General features: G+C 35.5%; 1 protein-coding gene across 2 annotated transcripts in view; it reads right to left on the reverse strand.

Annotated features, from left to right (window-relative positions):
- Positions 1 to 22411, reverse strand: part of PDHX (pyruvate dehydrogenase complex component X) — a 40781-nt gene that overhangs the window by 9174 nt on the left and 9196 nt on the right. For both annotated transcript variants that reach the window (XM_015863585.2, XM_015863584.2), the window contains exons 2-10: positions 20523 to 20606; positions 17077 to 17177; positions 12964 to 13169; positions 11974 to 12072; positions 8721 to 8901; positions 7953 to 8100; positions 5658 to 5716; positions 2169 to 2327; positions 741 to 805 (exon numbers count right to left, since the gene is read on the reverse strand). In XM_015863585.2, coding sequence (XP_015719071.1) covers positions 741 to 805; positions 2169 to 2327; positions 5658 to 5716; positions 7953 to 8100; positions 8721 to 8901; positions 11974 to 12072; positions 12964 to 13169; positions 17077 to 17177; positions 20523 to 20583 — 1079 coding nt within the window. In that variant the 5' untranslated portion in view covers positions 20584 to 20606. The remainder of the gene's footprint in view (positions 1 to 740; positions 806 to 2168; positions 2328 to 5657; positions 5717 to 7952; positions 8101 to 8720; positions 8902 to 11973; positions 12073 to 12963; positions 13170 to 17076; positions 17178 to 20522; positions 20607 to 22411) is intronic.

The raw sequence follows: 22411 nt of genomic DNA on the forward strand, positions 1-22411 counted from the left end.
GCGGCTGCGCACCACGGATAAAACAGCGACAATCTAGGAGGAAAACCTTATTTTACTAAATATGATATCGAAATACAAGGTAACACAATATAATATAATTAAGGCTAACAAAATCGAACGAAACAGAGAGAGAGAGAGTCTCCGAAAACCGAGAGGCCTACTGTGAACTCTAGGCGACACGGCTGGAACGCTTCCCACTCTCCGAGAAGTTCGAGAGAAGAAGGAGGGCACTCCACCTGGGAACGAGATTATATAGAGTCCTGGTCCCGTGACTTATTGTTACTCCTGTTGTTCTCTGGGATATGTAGTCTTCTTCTGTGGACTGCACATTCAACAGAAGTATCTCGAGGATCGTTGTGGTCCTTTTCAACCCAGGACATTCTAGGATTCTATGATAAAAATGTTTTCCTCACGACAGTATGGAATCAAAGTAAAACAAACTAACATTCTTATGTAATTATGAAAAAAAAAAAATGCAAAAACATAAGTCAGAACTGTATGAAAAATCTGAGTTTCTCAGCAGGCTCTAACAAATTTAACTTAGACCTGTACTAAAACAATAATTTTCCCCGATACATGGTACTTGGACTATGCTCATAATCATCCATCATAATCATGCCATGAAGTTGCATCCTGAATAGATCAATATTTTAAAAGGCATTGACACTTAGTAGAATCTCCAAGAATAAAGCAGTTCTAAACCCATGCTGCTCATATTAAACACTGCCAGGGAGCATTACCTGAAAGTTCCTCCCTGGTACTCTTCAGGTAGCAGCTTTCCATCTCTTGCTTTCTTTGCTAGAGCCTAAGAAAAACACAACAAGAAAAAGAGAGAGAATAGTAAGAAATTCAAATGTCATAACAAGCTCCCATTCTTTCTACTTCATTAAGACATTTTAAGTATTGTTCAACTACAAAAAAAAAAGTCACCTGATTTTGGTGAGCAATTTAGTGACACTTCTTTTAATTGCAACAATCAGCCAGACAAGACCAGGACACAAAACTTCGTTTTCTTAATTATACTGGGAATTCAATATAAGCTGTCCTCTCATTCGACAAACCTTGCTACGGCCTTCAAAACAAAACCAACTGACTTTTCTCTGTAGTGGTTTTTGTATAAAAAGAAAACAATCTAGTGACACACTGATGAGACAAACACAGTATTGCCCTCAACATAATTGTAGGAAAAAATACCATATAACACCAGAAATTTCTGTTTGCATTTTCCTTCTGGTTCAAAATAATAAAACTAATTAGAATTTCCAAGTGGATTCCATGAATATTTACACACGGTTCTAGAGATTTTTTTGAAGTGACTTCTAGGAACCCACTCCTCCACAGATGTGCTATTCAGGAATCACAGGTGTTTCCTACAAATATCACCATCCCAAGAGGGCATTTCTACAAACTCTCATACCCCTTCTTCCCTGCAACGTATCTCAAAGAAATCCCTCTCTGCTTCCCATGAGTTTTCCAAAAGCATTTCAATCATTTTCTAGCAGTCTTCCTCCATCTGAGAAGCCTGTGCTAGCACATCTCCACCCTTTGAGTAAAACATTTCTTCTAAACACCTAACGTAAATCTCTCAGGTTTAAAACCATTCCCCCACATCTTATCACTATCAAACTGTAAACAATTTTAGCCTGCCTGTCACAAAACATTTCTTCTACTGTTGGCAACAACTGCCAAGAGTTCAAGTCACTAAAAGGCACTTAACCTATGCAACATACTGCTTGTTATTATGAGGAGTTTAATGTTATCTTTGGGGTGAAATTCTCAGCTGTATATTGAAAAGTTGTGGATGACACACACTGTGTAACAGAAGCAGCTACAAATTCCTGGGCTAAGGACCAAAAACCTCAAATTCAAGAATTGAAAATGTAGAAATTAACCTTGTAAGGATTACTGAAATACATCAATAGCAATGAAATGCAAAGTCTATACAGGTTTATTATTCAAATGTTCTAGCCCAAATGCAATTAAATAACACGATGGTTAAGTTATGGTTCAGTAAAAATAAACATAAAATAAATCTAAGAAACAGCATTAGATCCATCTCAAAACTGCTTTTCTTGAAATTGACGTGTATCTGGGTCACATTTCTTTTTCCACTACAAGGAACTACACAGCTATTATATTCCTCAGCTTACTATACACTCAAGTTCTACCTTTGCAGAGGCAGCAATTTCCTGTATTCCTTTGGCAGAAACATCTTTTATGATCGGTGTAATGAGACCTCGGTCTGTTGCCACAGCAATAGAAATGTCAATGGACTGCAGCTGCCTGCAGCCTTCTCCATCCCATGCTGCATTCACATCTGGCATTTGCTAGGGAAAAAAAAAAAAAGGGAAAAAAGGACAGCTGGTAAAAGAACAGTGGTGCAATCAAATATCCAGAAAAAAGGAAAATTCCTTGAGATACATAGCTAGACAGATACATGCGTGCACCAAATTAATTAGTGCATCGGATTGTTGTCTGTAAAAGAAGGCAAAAGAACAAGTCACATATGTCCTCAGGACTGCCACGAGCCAGAAAAGCAGGTAATACAACATACATTATTGGTTTGATTGAAACTTACTTTGTCAAGAAGTATGAATGTATACTACAGGAACTGAAAATACACAGTTTCAGGGGATCTGGGTTGTTTTTTTTGGTACTACTGGAAAACTAAGAAATGAACAAAAACCTCCAGATTCCTTCAAAAGTCACTGATACCACCTTATAGACATTCATGACACAAAAACTACAAAGCAGTGTTATTCCTCCCCCTAAATAAGTCACAGGATATTGACTTGAAAAGCACAAAAAACAGAGATTGCTTTGTACTCGTGTATATGTTCCAGCCTTATCTCAAGTCCGACAGCAGTAACTCAGTGTTACTGGGATGAAGTTCTCCTAATGTGCAATGTCTGTCTAGACTCATAATGAAGATTCAAATAATGTTTACTGATAAATTCAATTAAATTTTTGAGTTTACCATATAAAGACAAGTCAACTCATTGGAAAAAAACAAAAAGCAAACAACAGAACATGACACATAGGAGAAGTCTCAAGTAACTTGTCAGAGATACCGTGCAGATACTGCTTTCACAAAGATCTGTATTAAGTGACCTTGATGAAAATAGACAACTGAAAACTGACATCACATTTCAGGAGAAAAAGCAAGGGAGGAACCCCCAGCTGAGTTTCATTCATTGAGACACTAATTAACACTGTCATGTCACAATTTCTTCAACAGAAAAAAAGGAAGAAAATCCAGTGCAAAGCTCAAAACAAAATAAAATCTGAACTACATCTAGTCTGTGCATTTATTCAACGTTTTCTTTGCTAACAGATCAAGAGAGGTAACTCTCATCACTGTAGTATTATGGATGTTACTTCTTCAACTGTAAGTGTAATACTAAGTGACTGAATGGACAATACACATAGCATTAAGCAGTTACAAGCAATCTATTTCAGGCTAAGCATCATATTTTATTGAAAGAGGATGAAAACTGTTTCTGTCACAACCTAAGTAAATGCTGGACCTGGAAGATTACAAACTAAGATCAAGTGAATTATCAAGTAAATAAATCAACCTTAAAACTGGTTGACAAGTGTTGTGTAAATATTACAATTTATATTTTTAATAACCAAGACAGCTTTTTTGGGAAAAACAATGTACTATTATTACTTTATTTCAACTTCAAGCAAGAAAGTATCCAGATGCATTACAGAAGAAGCTAATTATCTAATCAGTGCATTTATAAGCAATACAGCTTTATCATTTTACATGAATCAAAGCAGATTCCATATGAAGATTTTTAGTAACAAATGTATGCTACTCTTCATGCACAGGTGAGGTTAAGTCTATTATCAAGTTGAATTTTTTATTTCTTTTAATCTTTGATTTACTCCTTCAGATACATTTCCAGGTAAGGCTCTTCTGTTTAATAAATAAATAAATAAATAAAGAGAAAGAAAAGTAAATAATCAAAAGGAACCTCCATGTGGAAAACTGCTGTTTTTCTTTTTGGGATAATGTGTAAAATATTCAAAGTGTGTAATATTAAAAAAGGAAAAGTCATTGAAATCAGAAAGAGTAAAATAATAATTCTGCAAGTTAACATGGAAAGTAAGAGCTTTTTTGTGGAACTGTAAAACTCTGTTTTCCTTTGTCCTCAGTGACTTAGACACACATTCACACCAAGTACCAACATATGATAAAGCACAGCAATGTAAAGCGAACAGCAATGCAAAATTACTTGAGAATTCTTCTGATTTACTATCTGTTACATCACAGCACAGAAACAACCTTTTATAGTGTTATGAGAACTGAAACAGAATTAGCACATGTCCATGGGAGTAGCTCACTAACTTAGATATAGTTTCCTCCTTGAAGTTTTAAATAGTTAAAACAGTCCTGTCAAATGAGAAAAACAGCTCTTGCCCTTTCTGATGTTTTTATCTTATTGTGAGGTAATGCATCTAAGAAGAAACCTCACACGTAGGTTTTAAAAGCTGTTGCTCAAATAATGCAATGCTATAAGAAACTTTACCTCTTCATTCACCATATGCCTAGAATGCGCGATCACTGTGTAATCAGGAAGGTATGGGTAACAAGTCCACAGCATTACCACATCACTTCAAAAGCTGTATTCATTCATTAACATATGCAAGTGCCTTGATAGCAAGGGCAAACTCCATGGGGATTCTTGAGGATCTAGTGTGGGTTCTCCCCAAGTTATCTTGCTATAACAGATCTATTTCAGCTATGAGGGGTCAATAAACAATAGTATTGTTTCTTCATGAACCTCACAAACACCGGCTTTCAGATTAGTTAGAGCTCACATCTCTGACATTCTAAAATGAAGTGTGAACTGAACTCAAAATAAACATTCCACGTTCAAGTAAAATCATAACAATTTGTTCTTTTCTTAAGCTTTGAAAGAAACCAATTTCATATTGTTCCAAGAGATCTGACACCCTCTGGATCTTCAAAGTATGGGAGTTCTTCTAAAGAATCATGTCTGAAACTTTTTGGTTTCGAAACTCCAAGAGGTACTGGGAATTTTTTCTAAGCAGAATAACTGACATAAATTGGAAGGTAATGCATCCAGTTCCACACAGAAAACAGGCAAGTACCTTACAGAGACTGTGAAGCTACTATATAGCTCAGCATAATAATAAAGAATAGGTAATATTGAAACATAGGATCTTAACTTCAGGACATGTAAGAACAGTTGAACCTTTACACTGACAAAAGGAACAAAGAACAACTTCCAGAAACAAGCAAAGACTGATTCCCTGAAGGACATTTAATTCTAAGCACAGGTGACCATGTACGTCATTGAAATACGCCTGAGCTAATACACAACATAGGCATAAGACTTCAATAAATATTTGTTTAAAACTTTAAGAAAAAATTAGATGCAAATAATCAGCTATCATGTCAATTGCCTCAGCCTGCTGAAAAAACATCTACTGCTCATAACTATACTATGAGGATCTTTACTAAAAATATTCACTTTAACAGTCCACAGTACTAAATGTGGCACTAAATGATAAAGTGTTAGAAGCACTGCTACGATCACATTCCTATCTCCATATAGTCTCATAAAATACTTGTCTCTTTTGCAGTTTACTATAAGATGTATTAAAGTTAATTGTTCACTTACCTTCAGAGTGACTGCTGCTGCCTTGATAATAAAATCATTTACAGATACTTTAATGTCATCTGCAAAAAGAAAAACACTGCTTTTAAGATGCGTTTATCAGACTCGTGTGATGACAAGATTCCAGTAAATCAGTAGATTTGCTTCTTAGAAACAGTGCCAGACAGTATCTTTATTATCATAGAAGTAAGAACGCTCTTCCTTCTCTCAGAACCAAAGGAATATCAGGAATGAAAAGTCTCCTTAGCAGAGACATTCCTCCTAGTTTTTGATAGGAAGTCAGATCAGCTGCAAACTTGAGTATTACTACACATTCCTATAAGTAGTCCATATGTGGTTTATGCCTCTCATATTTACTTTCCACTTAGAAAAGCACTGTAGCATCCAAATCTACAAAAACAAGAATGCAGACTAATCTTCACGTACTTTCATGCATAAACTGGAATAATTGCAACGATCAGCTTTTATTCAGCCATGATTTAAAGGTATGCCATACTCCAGTTACCCTTGGGGCCTTATATTGTAAAAATTATGAAGGTAAAAGCATCTGTGAATCCTTAAATTGAGTTAACAATATATTTTAAAGCAAGCTGCAAAATAATATGCAAGCAAGCAAGTTAATTAAGTAAAGAAACGATACTACATAGAAGAAAGGTAGATTTAGCTAGAAGCATGTAAAGTAACCTCCATGGGACGGGATTGTATGTAAGCATAAGAAACACTGCAATATAATTTACTACATTTGCCTTCTTCCCCTAAAATTCAGAGGTATAAACACAATTGCTATATATGTGATGATTATTTATTGTGAAGGTTTTAGTACTGAAGTACTCATTACAGTCATGACTGGCAACATAAGTAAAGCCTACAGATACAATGAAGAATATTCCATTCTTGCTCTGAAATGAACATGATGATAAATGATATTTACACAATATTAAATACATCACTCATACTAAACAAGGTACATTTCTCAGCTGCCATCGTGACAGCTATCAGCTGGAAAAAAAAACAACAAGAAGCGAAACTACTTAGTTTTGAGAATGTTTTTTGGTATTTAATACACAAACTTTTAAGAATGTTTCTGTGAAGTTAAAGTCATTTATAGACAACTGTTAACTGAATTTCTCTTAAGTGATCATTAATTTCAAGGAATTAACCAAGTGCCACATAATTAAATTGCAATACGTGCCACAATTAGCAACTTACGTGTAAGGAGAAACCTAGAATAACAGCATGGCATTTGCATTGATGCATCTGCATATCAGACAAATCTATATCTCAGTCATACAGGATTACCATTCAAGAAAGATCACATGACAATATTTTACTTCAAAGTTCATAGTATGGGTGATTGCTATATATTTTTACCACAATTGCTATATATTTTGCCACAAAAATCACAGAAGGATACAGCAGGGAGCAGGCCCTGGGCAACCTGATCTAGCTGTGTATGTCCCTGCACATTACATGGGAGTTGGACTAGATGACCTTTAAAGGTCCCTTCCAACTCTAAAGGTTCTACGATTTTATGTTGCATTCAGTTTTCATGTTGTATCTCACTGAGTAGTAGAAACCACCTTTGCATCAGAAAAAAAAGTTTACCAGGACAGTTCCTGCAATCCAGTTTTATGCTGAGACTTAAAGCTCTTTCCCACTCCTATACACTCAAAAAATATCCATTAAGAATCCACAGAAGTAGGAAAGATATTAAAAAAAAATTAAGCATTCCCAAGACAGTTTTGTATCTCATTTTTTATGGCCTGCATCTGATACTAATGTACCTAAGGCTGATATAATATCCACACCACATATTTTCTTTGACATTAACTTTTGAGTAAGATATTTAAAAAACTAATAAACAAAGATCAAATAGAAAAATGCTCTGGCTACTCCTGCATTCAAGACTAGTCATGCTAAACTCCAGTGAAAGGGAAGCAGTTCCTATGTCTTCATCAACTAGGAAACGTGAACACATCAGTTTAGGATCTCACAAATGGACAGTTTTCTGTGTGAGAGGTTTCTATACACCTATCAGCTCAGCATAGTTTTAAGCACATATGCAAGTTTCAATGAAAGACATTTACCATGTCTTACATTAATACCGCTAGTTTGCCTTCAAGGGGAGTTTACAATATGTTGGCTGGTACGGGCTAAGAACTAACACCAAGAAAGATTATTTGAGTGTATCATGTTCCGTCCATAGAAAAATCTACACTTACTGGACACCAGATGATATGAACAGGACAAAGTACACATTAATACCATACGCTATAGTAGATCAGTTTAATCACTAACCTTTGGCCAATTCACTTCTTAATTTCAAAATAGCATCAATGTCACAGTCAGCAGCAGCATATGCATGAGGTATGGTAGTTTTAGACTCTGTTAATCTCTTCGCAATAACTCTTCGGACGTTGCTAGCTGGTATTTCTGTGAATGTGCCCTGAAAGAAATCATGCACTACACGCTAAATATCAAGAAAGCAAATACACATTTCCCCTCTGCTGCACCAAAACTCCAGCCTGGATGCACTTTGAGCACCTAGAGACCAGATGTACTTTCCAGATACTCAAAGTAAAATGGTTAAGATCAGTGAGTGCTCTAGTCTGTTCCACTGAATTAGGATTCACAGAAGAGAATTAATCCTACTCCTTCTTTGAAAAAGTCTGCTAAGAACATGTCCAAATATTCAGGTTTGAATTCTCAGCTAGGGTATATAAACACTCACCTTCACCTGCCAGATCTTACATATTGCTTGGAATATTTAAATCATAGAGTATTTCCTAAGAAAACTACTGCTTTTTCAGTTCCCAGAGTAGTCATTTCAGATAGTTTTCACAGCAAATCTTCCTTCTTACTCTTCCAAATAAATTCAGTAATATTTCAAAGCAAACATTTTTTCACCTTCATAGAAGTAATTTTTTTTTTTTTTAATTGACTGAAATATCAGTGAAGACAGAAAGAAAGACTTCTTTCTCCAGTTCTGGGAATTTCACATCACCACCTAAGCAGCAGTGGTAATATTTACCTCTTACAACATTAAGGACTTAGAAGAAACATTACCGGTGCAGCAGGTTGTCCTGGCGTGGAAACTGGTGGAACTGCTGGCCTTGGATAAGAAGTCACAGCTGCTGCTGGCAGAACAGAAGGCACCGCAGTAGGCTGAGGAGTAGCTGGAGAAACCACAGGTTTCATTTCACTGGGCTTACCCTTCTGCTTCCCTTGCAGAAGTTTAAGAGCATCCCTGGTGATTAAACAAGGAAATACTGAGAAAGAAGAAACAATTTCAAAAATCCCCAAAGCATCACTATTCCATCCCTAACTCTAATTGATTAGTAACCTTCCATTGTGCATTTACATTTGTGTTGTCAAATCAAAGGTTCAGCACTCCTGGTAATATAAAATGGCCTTGAATGTGGAGTAACAGAAGCCATTCATGTCAGAGAAGCATAAAATTCATGATCAATAGCAGTCAGCATACAAGGCAGTTTGTGAATTGCACTAAAACTTCTTGTAAATAAGGCAACAAAATATGCTTGCTCATGCTATAAAGTCTCAAAAAAAACCCCAAACAAACAGTGGTTTCATTTGTTATTTTGGTAATTGCTTCAATTAATTATAAATTAATTACTTGTAATAGGTTTCTAATGCCACCTTATAAATAGTGCTCCCTGTAAACAAAGTAATACATTTATTAATCATTCATCTGTACTTTCTGACATAAATGTGTATAAACAGGTACAGAGATAAAGTGCAAGTTCACATGTCAACCGCACCACTACTGTCAATTGCAAGTGAAATAAGTGATGCCAGTAAAATCTGTCTGTACTAGTGACTTGGCAAAAAAGCTGCATCGCCTCTTAATGCTCCAGATCTGATAACACAATGTGTATCATTATACCCTATGTGATCCTCCATCACTTCATGAGGCTATCATCACCAAAGCACGTTCACAAATGTTTAATTACACAGAGGTTTATTACAAACTGGCAGAGAAAATGTAAAAAATAAAAATCTAAAAACCAGCCCACTGACAACCCTGGAATGGCTTCTAAACTTCAGCCATAGCTACCAAACTAAAATATTCCCTAATTCCATTATACTGCTTAAGCAAGAATCTACTCAAGTAAGAGTTGACAGTGTTTATGGTATTAGATTTTTGTAAAGGGACAGAATTTCATTATAGCATTCCCGCATTACACAGAATACATCTTCAATAATTGTCTATATATTTAAAGTGAAGGAGATGAGTTAAAATTACTTCCATTTATTATGTGTATGGAATAAAAAACAGATGGTCCTACCCATCATAACCAAGTCAAAATGCTTTATTGATTTTGCTGGCTGCTAGTGCTAGTGAGAGCAGATAGGAAGGTACCAATTGGAGGAACACAGCCTCAGAGAACACAGTTTTTGCTGGTAACTAACTTGCCCACCTTGTATTGGTTGTATTTACAAATCTCTACGTAACCAGTAAATAGGATGAGACAAGATAGAAGCAGCCTGAGACAACCATCAATTTTAACATAACATTTAGATAGTTTAGGAGAGTTACAGTGTCTGAGCTGATGACCAAAAAGCACAGTGTAACCTTTAGCACAAGTTAATTTCTGTTAACACATCAGTTTGTAAGTGTATTTCTGAAAAGAACACAATATATTGTTACAAAAAAAAATGCAGTCTACTAAATTATCACAGGGAAAGCTACCGTGTGAAATAATCTACTGCTGCTAAAAGTAGATTTTACAGTGCATTGAATCTAAAGATAAAAAGTGGATAAAAATAAATTTTGCTTGCCTATGAAACTCACTATCTTTGTTTCTGGTAATCTGATGAGCTCTGTTCAATAAGGAAACCCAATGTTTGGAAGTAAAAAGTGAACATGCAACACTCCCTCAAAAAAAAAAATCAATCACCAGCCTGCCTGGGAAAAAGACTATGAGTCACTTAACTATAAAGTATAGCATGTATTTTAACAGGTATCTCAAGTTAGAAGAAGTATTTCCTTGAATATCTGCAGCAGCTCTCTACAATAACCTGCATGTATTTTATTTCCAAGTGTAGTAGCAAAGCCTGCAGGCACCTGAAAGATTAGCACCATTTCAAAGTAACAGTTACAAAATAGGAAAATAAAAAAATAGTAAAAATCAGCATTTTAAAAATATTTTCACAGTCAAATCTTCTGTTGTCATTGTTGTTTCTTACAGAAGAGCAATGTAAAAACAAAATCTTATTTTTTCAGTAAGCAGTTTTCATAGCTACTGATATAGCTTTGCCACATCTCCATGACAACTAGGGGATGTTAATTAGGTGGTTCAAACTCCTGGAGGGTTTCCACCTGCCAGAGACTACTAATGCACCAAAGAACACCATAACAAAGAAAGTAACTCTGTTGCTGTTATACAGAATATTCTATCCATTCATATTTTAATCCAACTCAGCCAAAGGCATGGGAAGAAGTTTTGAAGAAGCAGGGAAGCTTTCACTATCTGCTTCTCTGAATTAACTTCGCAGTTACACTAACCTAGTAGTCTTTGTCTGGAAATGGTATTACAGCAGCTTTCAAGGTCTGTGAAAGTGAAGGGAGGATCTGTTGAAAGCAACAATTTCCACATAATAATAATAATAAGAAAAAGTACTTCTGCTGAAAGCTCTTATCTCTAATATTTCACATGCTAATGCAAAGAAAATATATTATTTCAAGGTTAAGAATTCTGGATCTATGACAGTGGGTTTTTATAACTCTTCTGACTCTAAGGGGTGAATGTCAATCATGAGCTCAGAATATTCAAAAGAAGATTAAAATACTAAAAGCTCAACTGCAATGAACATTCCTTAAACAAAAGTCAGGCACTAAATAAAAAATAATAATAATAAAGGGGAAAAAAATATAGAACTCTGGATTCCATACCATTACTTTTCACTGCTTTCCTTAGTTTAAGGAAAGAGAAATCAAACTAAATTCTGACAGGCTTCGTGGTTGAACTTCAATGAAGGAAGCAAAACACTTTAATTTGTCAAAGAAAAGGAACCGATGAAAACACTCCAGAGTTGATTTGTTTCGACTCTGACTGCAATTCCGAGTAGCAAAGTTCTTTACATTCATCACAGTAGCTGCTAACACTGCTGCCCAGTAGTTGACAGCCACTCTTAAGGCTGAGTTGCAGGACATGGGACAGCAGATTCATACAGCCATAATAGAATACAAAGCCAAAAAAAATTATGTTGGAACTTTAAAGGCTTTTTAAAGCGTGTCCTCATCTACTCTCCCTATCTGCTTGACAGTTCTTTCAGATTTAACTGGGAAGCTACATACTCTTTAGTGAAGATTCCTCGAGGCCCAGAAGGTGTAACACTGCTTGGATCTAGCCCATGTGTCTCCACAATGTTGCGAGCTGCAGGACTTAAGCGCAACCTAAAGAAGTGGGGAGAAAAAATAAACTATTTAAATAGTAAGGTTTGCTTACTTACCATATATCAAGAGAAACTCTAAGACACATGCTATATTTCAGAAGCAATAGCTGGGGAAGAAAACACAGTTCTAGGCAAAGGCTGTGATCCTAATAAATCATAATGTGTGCCCCTTCAGCAAGCTTTAGCATAAGGTTGAATTTGAAAACATAACAGTGACTTAGAAGAACCAAAATAAGGACTAGAAAATCTCCAAATTTTCCTCCTTCAGCAGTTAAACAATATACTGGAAAATGAAGATAAGTGAAGAACCAAATTCTACAAGAGCAGTTTATAACAACATAAGCAATGAGCTTCAGGAACTCAGCCAAAAGAGTTGCTCATCTCTGTCATTTCTCACAAAGAGCACATAAGCTCATGGTCTTGAGTTTTTCATATTCCTTTGTTATGAAAATGAAAACAATTCTTTTCCAATACCAAAAAGTACAAGAACTTAGAATGTTTGGAATGGGTTTTTTTGTTGTTGCTGTCTTATCACCCACTCCTCCACCCCCTTCCCCCCTCCCCCCCCGAAAAAAAGAAAGGAAGTGCACATTATATGTGAACAAAACTTTCTCACCTATGTTTAGAATCCATCATAAAGCAATTACATACCAGAATAAAAACCCATGCATAAGAGGTGTTCTAATAGAACTATGCTGGTTGAATTTAAGTTTTGGCTCACAAGCAGAGAAATATCCCAGGCAAGCAAGTTTTATTACGTCACATACATTGACATACACTCTTAAAATATCAGCATAATATCAGGTAAGAAAGGACTAAAGATTCTTCATGGTTCAGCTCTACTAATCTAAATAAATAAAAGTTCAATTTCATAACGGACATAAAAACTCACGGCAGTTTTACAGGTTGATGTTCCACTTTAGGAGGGGCAGAAACTGAAGGACCTGCAGGAGTTGAGGTAACAGCAGCTGCAGGTGGTGCCTGAGAAGTTTGATCATTAACATCAGCTGGTATTTCAACCTGTTTCCAGTCCTGTCCTTCTTCTACGAGCAGACCAATTATGGAGCCCAAGCGTACATTTTTGCTTCCTTCTTCTACCTAAATTTAAGGCAATGAGAATATTAAATATTGCATTGTCTAGACTCATGACTAAAAAGGGTAATAGTGAAAATTTCAGGGATATTAATGGCGCTCCTTCAAGAAGATATATCCTGTTTTATTCCTACCATTAATAACAAAGACTCATGACTGTAATTAACTACAGCTGCTATTATAAGGTAAAAGAGAAATATTAACTAATGCACCCAAACCCCATACATCTAATGCTAGTATTCAGAAGTCAAAGAGTATCTCTAAGAATAAAGCAGCATTAGATGCTGGAAATGAATGTGGATCTTTCAGTAGAGAGCCTGAAAATTTCATCAGATGCATACAGCAATGTACCTTGAGTTGACTATAATGTATCTGGTAGTAGTACTTATTAAAACAACAACTAAAACAACATAAAAAGCCAACTTGTAAATGGATAAGCTAAAAATCAGAAGCCGAAGTCCCCAAACCCTACAGCAGTGGTAGCATCTCTTCTTTCTGAAGAACATACCATTGGCTTCATGCTAACATCCACCACTAAAATGTACCTAGTTTAATACAAGTGGTATCAAATAACAAGTCTGTCCGAAAAGGAAATGCTAGCAATAATGTGGTAATGAATTTACTACTTCAGAAAACATCCAAGAAGAAATCACGCAGAAAAAATAGAATGTAATTAGACTGGATGAGTCCAATTAGTTCTAGGTATTCCTTTTAAAGTTAAGTTGTACCTGTACCACAGTCAAAATAGATCTTCAATGCTTATGCAAATAAAATGGCTACTACATTAAATTAACAACCTAATGAATGGCTGCACAATTGGATATTCCCATGGTCTTCACAACAGTTGCAGAAGTACAACTCTCCAGGTCCCCACAAGCATTAACATTTCCAGGGCATCAACATCAGGTTTCAAAGCTCACTGGGACAAAAAAGTAGTTCCATATATCTTTGACTGTACCAGCCCAAATATAGTCAATTTCCAAACAAAGAGAAGACACACTCATTCTCTCTCATAAAGCCATACTCCATAAACATTTGCCTCAAATGGACATGGTATGTATCTGCACTGCTGATAGCTTTGTGAGAAAATGCAAATTACTATCAAACACTTGAAAAGCCTAAACTAAAACAGGAACAAAATAATGACATATCTGCTAAGGAATCATATTTTTCTTAGAAGATAAAATCAAGTTTTCTAGAAACTTAAACAGTAATAAAATAAAATGCCGTGAAACAGTAAAGACTGTACCAGCAGATGCAAATACTAGGACACTGTTACACAGATACACTCACTCTACTAACAGAATGCATCCCACTTCACAAGGTTTACTGCTCCTCTACCCAGAAAGACCAACACTAGATCTAAGAAGGAACAGCAAAGCCAATCTTGGCTATATTCTCATAAAACATTCCACATTTACAGCTTTGCCAGTCTACTTCTTTTCCTTCTATAAACACTAGGTAAATAATACTTTAAGAGTACGTATTATATGGAAAAAAAAAAACAACCAACAAAACCAAGCCTAAGACTTAGATTGATATTTCCTGTTCTGATCTCCTGGTGCACTTTTCTTCATTAGTATTTTGAAAAGCTTTGCCTGAGAGAAGAAATTATGCATCACAATTTCATCACATTTTATTTTGATTGAGATTAGTTTAAAGTACTCCAGGGTAACAGAATGATAAAAAAAAAAATCAGGAACTGCCTGGACTAAGGCTGAAAGATCCTATCACAGGAAGGTCCGCTGATAAGCAGATTTGCTTAAGTGTGTATATTGGCAGTATTACCACCACTCATAATCAAATGAAACAGCAGTTTGAAGCAACTGCAAACATAACCTACCTCATTGAGTCACTGAAGCAGAAAAACTGGGAAAAACAAAAGAAAATAATGCTAAAAATAGAAAATACTAAGATTATACACTCCAATAATTTTGCAGCACTATTGTATTCAGCACTGAATACGGCATTTAAAAAAACTATGCTTGTCAGCATAATACTCAGACATTTGCTATGAATCTTGTATTCAGCATCAACGACAACACAAAACAGATGTCCCACAAGTTCAATGTCCTTTCCACATTAATATGTAGCAGTTAATAACAATTAGTTAATCGTTTTTTTGTTGTTGTTGTTTGGTTGTTTTTTGTACATCTTCATTTCTTTACAAAGGTGTGCATGCAAAATAGAGAGCAGTTCTACTTCAATAAAATTTTTATGCATGGTACTCAAATAGAATAAGCATTAGTATAGATTTGTGGTGTATAAAACTTTATTTCAATATTGATACCAGAATGCCTTAAGGATGCTATGATAACACGCAGAAATTCAACAGGGTTGCCTGCTGATTCAGTATCACTTCTCCTATTTAGACTTTGTCTATAAGCCTTTGTCTATAAATAATTACATAAGCGTTCAAAGCTGTCACTGCTCTTCATGCTGAGTCTATTGTACTATGCTCTTCCAGCTAAACAGGTGAAAACTCCAGCAACCAGCATTCTATATTTTCAATACATGTTTCCAGCACAGATAACTCCAGAGTTTGTGTTTCTAACAGTACGTGTTTAAAAATACTTTACAAATCTATGCTGCCTCTGCAGCTCAGAACTGGAAGAGACTGAAATAAATAAATAAATAAATAAAATGTTATTACATTGCTTAACTTTTTACTTCCTGAACTTTTTAAATTATGTCCTCTGTGTTTTCAAAATTCATAATGCCAGAAAACCCATTTATATACATCTCAGTGAATCTTGACGCCTATAATATAAAAAGAATGAAAAAAGTCACTTAGGGATATTTCAATTACTCTGTGTGTATCCACATCCAAGAAGGTTCTAAAAGAAACCTAATTTTGCTGACAAATAAGCAAAGCACAGGTGAACCACAACAGGGTGAAAGAGTCGGAGGACACAGCTTTAGTTGTACAGAGGAGTAACCTCTGGTGTCAGCGCAGAACAGTGGCAAACAAGGTAGATGGACCTTATGCTGGTTCACTTTACAGTAGAAGTTTTCTATAAAGTATTTTCAGTCCATGGAAGTTCTCACTTAGGTCATAAATGAGAAAATAGTAATGGGTATTGAATACAATTCTTAAAACAATTATTCACCCTCCGTTTTCAGTTCAAATTTACCTATTTTAGGCAAAAAGTCAGTGCTAATTTAAGAATTCTGCTGAAAGAATAATCACTTTTCTGAAATCACCCTTCTAAAATTTTCATCCACTCATTTAAGTTTTTATGGCATGTTACACTGAACAAGATGTGATCATTAGAAGACAGATTAAGAGAGACAAAGAATATGTGCAGATAGAGCTATTCTATTCTTACTCTGCTTCTTCTTAAACTATGGATACTTGCAGCATGTGGTCAAGGAAAGCAAAAGTGTTAGAGAAGCTTGAATTAACTGAATCTAATGATTAACATTTGAAGGTGAAAAACAATGTTAACTTCCCTTTATTTACCCAGTTTTCTGAAATGAACTCAAATCAAGATAACGTTGAATTATAGTTGGCATGAAACAACATAAAACTTCTACCTTTTTTTAAGGACATGAGCAAACTTCAGCTAGTTTGATAACTCAGATGTACTAGATGCTTAATTTCCCATTAGCTACATCATAAACTTAGTAGTATTATTTGAAAGGACAGTCTTCTTTGTATGAAACCATATTTGATTCATGTACTAACACTGTTATGCCTTTGAGACGTTATTTATTTCCCATTCCAGTTACTATCAGGATTTTAAGAACTCTTAAGAAAACACTAACAAAACTGGTTATGCAGCTTATGAACCTATGTCCCTTTAAACAGATGCTACAAAACAAAAATAACGTGTTTTTTCCTTCACTAGGAATGCAAACAAATGCATTTAGAGAAACGATAACATCCTTCTCAGACAGGCAGAATCCCTACCAGTATTTTTGCCAATATGCCATCATCGCTTGATTCCATGGTAACCACCGCTTTGTCTGTTTCAATTTCACACAGTGCATCTCCAGCATTCACCATTTCACCTGCAAAATATAATAGAACTTAATGCATGATCTAAACTGCTTTTATATCTCTTTAACCATTGAAGAGAGACACTTAAGCAAACAATACAGCCCTTTTACATTCTTAAACACATGCTACAGCTAGTAGATTCCCTGTTGTGATCTGTCATATTGTATTGTTCATTTTCATATACAACCAATAAGATTCAGAGATAGAAATAAAAACAGTAGAACATTGACATAGCAATGTTTACAGAAGGCATTCCAAGACAAAGTACACACACACGATGAAAATTGATAAGTAGCACTGCCACAAATGCAATCCTCAGCCTTCTCTATTCATTGCTTGTCAACAGTCTAAGTAAGATACTTAAAGTTTTTGAGGCAGTGGTTATAGGCAGCAATGCCTGTGACTAAGTATCATAGTTCCATAGCTTGTACCTACACTATCAAAGCTTTTCAAACAGAAATATGAAGAACTTCAAACTCTTTGGAAAGTGTATCTGCCAGCTTGGCTTCTCAATCTCTTCTACAGCCAAAAAAAAAAAAAAAAAAAGAAAGAAAAGCAAAACAAAAAACAAACAAACAAACAAAAAAACTTTGTGAAATACAACCATGCACAAATGTTAAAAATTCCTTTTACTACATTACAGGAATATAAATAGAATAATTACAGAGTATACCCCTCTGCTTTTCAAGAATACCCATATCTGCTGTCATGCAATAAAAGTTACTGTCTGAATTCCTTCAGCAGATCAATACTGACCATGTGGCCTATTTAATTCTGCCACCTTGACGATAAGCATCAGAAAATACCAGTGCAGGTTGTAACCTACATTTTAAAGCTTATAATTTAGTAGTTTCTACGTTTGGGTATGATTGTCTGAATTAGGATAAAAGAATATCAAGTATTTATTATCTTCGCGATCTCTGCAGGGATAAGCAACAGGGACATTCAAACCTCAATTACATAGCCTTAGAAATCATAAACAATCTCATTATGGAACTTGGCAGGTCACAAAGTAGCACCATTTTTTTTAATTTAATAATCTAATTGCCGCACTGCACTTTGCAATAACTAGAGCATAAACGGTACACAACAAGAAGCTGAATTTCCAGGCTATCTATCAGTGACTTAATCCCATTGGATTATTAATTCAAGTGCCCTACATATCAGACCATTAGGTAAGTACCTCATAGCTGTTAAGAAATCAAATTGTTGAGCAAATTTCATAACCTATATAGCTAAGAAAGGAGCATAACACCCTATATCTGCTTGCTCCTTCTCTTCCTGGAATCTGCAATCAATCTGACAATATTCTGCATCATTGAGAAGATCTCTCACTACTGCAGACTACCTAGTACTAACTCTAACAGCACAAGCTAGCAAAAATATATATTTATATCACACATTTGTCCCTTAAAACATAACTCCTAACCCAGGCACATGGATCTGTTCATAAAAAGCTAAGGACTCTTACGCAGGGAAGGCAACTGGAAACGACTTCAAGGAAATGGGTAAATCACTTTTCACTTGTTTGAGTTTGTATTCTTTCCCCCGTTCCCAGTAAACATTGCAGCCAAGAACTGGTCACAGATTTGGAAGGCAATTAATCAAATGCAATTTTAATCAAGAATACTTCACAGCTGGCTTCAAAATCTCACGGGTTTCAGTGACTAACTGTAATAGAAAGGACCATAGTTGTTTCCAGTATAGAGTGCAAAATGTGATAGTTCCAAAATAGGGCCTGATTTGATGTCAATTACAGATCAGCTTTCACTGTAGAGATGATTGGGAAGAACGGCTTTGCAAAACATTACCTTTGTTTTTACATTTTTGAATGAGAATGCAGTTTTTGCAACAGCAGTTGCCTTACTAGCAGAAAGCTCTCTGAGATTATATACAATGCACTTAAAAATGCTTTTTATTTTCACATTTAAAAGATAAAAACTTAAAGGAGTCATTTCTTATAGCTAGACTGAATGATTAGTACTTCTACTGAAACTGACTTTCCCTCTAGGAAATCCCTTCCAACTGACATTCAATAGCCTGAATTCTCCATTCAATTACTAGCAGACAAGTATCCAAATCACAAGATACAAACTGCATTCTTTGAAGTGCTCTTTGCAAATTAAATCAAAGTTGACTGAGCAATGAAGTCCCTTGAGGTGCTTTCTCAGAAGATGACCAAGTTACACTGTGTGGGGAAACTGCTGCACTGTTGCCTGCTCTGTTTCCTACCCAGAGTAAGAAGAGGGTTTTCATCTCCAGGGCTGTTAATCTATCATCTTTCATCAACATTAAATTCATACATAATAAACAAAAATGTTTAGATACACAATTTTTAAGTGAAGGACTTTATTACCCACCGGACATTATATGGAACTGTATGAACAATGAGGAGAAAATAGTAAAGCTGTCAATTAAATTCAGTTTTTTTCCTTACGCCCTACTGAAATCATCTGCTCATACCATGAAAATGTAAAGAGAAAACATTCGATTCTTAAACAAAGAGCAAAAGAATAATTCAGCTGGTATTCTACTGGCCCCTGCTGGTTATGCTGTGAAATACACTTTACATGCAATCACCTTTCTTCTGTCAAATGCTTTTAAATAAATGCTTTTTTTTTAATATGATGTTATCAAACATTTATATTCAATGGTGCTGCTACATATGGACGGTCAACATACTGGAGGATCACTTAGCTATGAGCAACTCTTGCAAACAGAAGGATTATAAGCATTAAATGACCGTGTTTTTTCCCTCGACTTTGTTTTTTAATGTCAGCATTATGATCCTTATCCAGACTGTCAGAGAAAAAAAAAAAGTTCAGCGGCACATCAGTGCCAATAAACAGATCTTAACAAGGTGATATCCTTTACTTAATTTTGGTCTTGCTTCTAAATAGCAAGTAGAGCAAAGACAATCCTCAAATAGCTCTCAAAGCTAGCTGTCTCAAAGTCAAAATCAAGATTTCACTTTCATTAAAATACTTTTCCCCTCTTGTGTTGGGGTTGGCATGTAGTGGGAAACCTGTGGAAAAATCACTGTATGGCTGCTGAATCCTAAGACCAATTTATGAGGAAGACCAATTCATTCAATTCAAACAATCCACAAATACCTGCACCCTGGAACAACCTAATAAATAGATAACGTTCAAAATGTGGTCAAAGCAATCTTATGGAATACAGCTAAGGAAAAAATACTTACAGCCAACAATTATAAAGTGAGGTATTGTCCAAAAAGACAGCACAGACACACTAAATATTTTGCTTCAAAATACTAAGATACAACCTGAAACAAAAATCTTACAGAACATATAGCTGAAGTATTGCAACTGAGGACATAGAAAATAATGTCTTACCTTCCTTCTTTAACCATTTCACAATGTTTCCTTCTTCCATTGTAGGAGAAAGCGCAGGCATGCAAACTTTAATTGGAGGTGTAGCTGTAAAATAAGAACATTGTAATCTAGACTTGATATCTTCCAAGCACAAAAGTGTATGAGCCAGAGAGACAGACGAACTTAACGTCATCGTTAAGACAAAGCTGTTTTTCCAAAGCTTAAATACAAGCATTTACTTTAAATGCACTTCCAAGAACACTGAAGACAACAAGCTACAAAACCTGTTACATAGAAAAGAGTCAATCTGAGAATGAAGCCATACACAGAGTGTTAAGCAAACCGAGTTCTGCCTTTAGTAAAACTATGATATAGACACTGTATGACAAATACAGAATGTACACATGCTGCTTAGGCTTTGAAGCAATTAGTTTTTAATGTAAGCTTCCCCCTCATAGCTAAGACAATACATTATGAAAAATACACAAACTAGAATTTCAAATCTCAGTACAATATACTTTAGAATGCCTTGATGAACTGAAGTGAAGCAATAATAGAACTTTTATCCAACAGAATTGAAAAAAAGAAGGAAATTTAAACCTTGCTTAGAGGTCAAATTACACACTTCATCATGTGCATAATGAAAAAGCAACCATAAAATGCATACATCCATTAGAAGAATAAGGAGCTACCATGAAGCTGTGAGTCCTTCTTCTTCCCCACTGAAATGCTAAAAAATTCAGAAGATGAGGCACTTAATATCTCCGGCCTCTTGAGTATCAGAGGCATATGTACTAAGTCAAACCTTACTTTCATTTTGTATTTCCACATGTGACCCTGCATATTCCTCATTCTACTACCGTCAGAGCTCCTCTGATCATAACCTTGGCTAAAATACCATGCTACAGCCTCTTATTTACTCCAGGACATGTAGGTAAATGGAACAAGTCTCGAAGACAAGTGAGCAGGAAATTGTGTCTCAAACTAAGACTTGTCAGGTATCAGCAACCCCGAAGAAGAGAAAAACAGCACACACATCTCAGACCTTAAGAGAGGTCAATCCTCTATATCACATGAAACTGGAGGAGAGGTATTGCATAGTTCCCTGCTGATGAACCCTGACATATGCTCCATTCAGAAATTCCTTGGTGGTATTTACCAGTTCTTCTTCCAAGATATTCAGCAAAATCATGAATGCATCTTCTGGTCAGTCTCTACTCATCTATCCTCAGACTTCTAGTCATGGACATAAGTGTGAGAACAGAGTGGTGGAACTGTAAGGAACATATTTAGCCAATTGGTTTCTGACTCCTAAAGAAAGGCTAGATACTTATAATTAAGACTACTGCCTTAATGTTGAACTGCAGTGTTAAAAATGTGCCAAGAGAAAGCACGTAACTTCATCCCCCTGAGGTTCAAAATTTAAAGAAATACATATTCTGAGTCCAGATTTGCAGAACCTTAAGTGTCAATGATATTTTCTCAAAAACCACCACAAACACTACAAGCTCCTCTTCTTTAATGCAGGTTGTGGAATTTTTTCCAGATGTAAGATTAAAGCATTCTTATAAACTAATAATATTCCAGTAATCCTAGAACATCAGGCAATAGTTTCCCAGTATCTGATCAATTTAAGGCCCATTTCTGAATTATTCATCTGAATCTGTATTAAATGAAAACACAAAAATAGGTGCATGAGAAGAACGTTGTATTAAAAGGCGAAAATCAATTATACTTCATATTCCCTATTCTTCATAGCCAGTCAGCAGCATTAAGATTTATCATAAATAGGAAGCGGCAATATACCTCTCTCACATTTTGTTTTGCTTAGAGTAAGCAGAACAGCTTTAAAAACTTAGCAGTTATCCCATTTTACTTTACTTTATTTTTCCCATTACTGAGAATAAAAA

The sequence above is a fragment of the Coturnix japonica genome, chromosome 5 (genome assembly GCF_001577835.2).
Source record: "Coturnix japonica isolate 7356 chromosome 5, Coturnix japonica 2.1, whole genome shotgun sequence".
Classification (NCBI taxonomy): domain Eukaryota; kingdom Metazoa; phylum Chordata; class Aves; order Galliformes; family Phasianidae; genus Coturnix; species Coturnix japonica.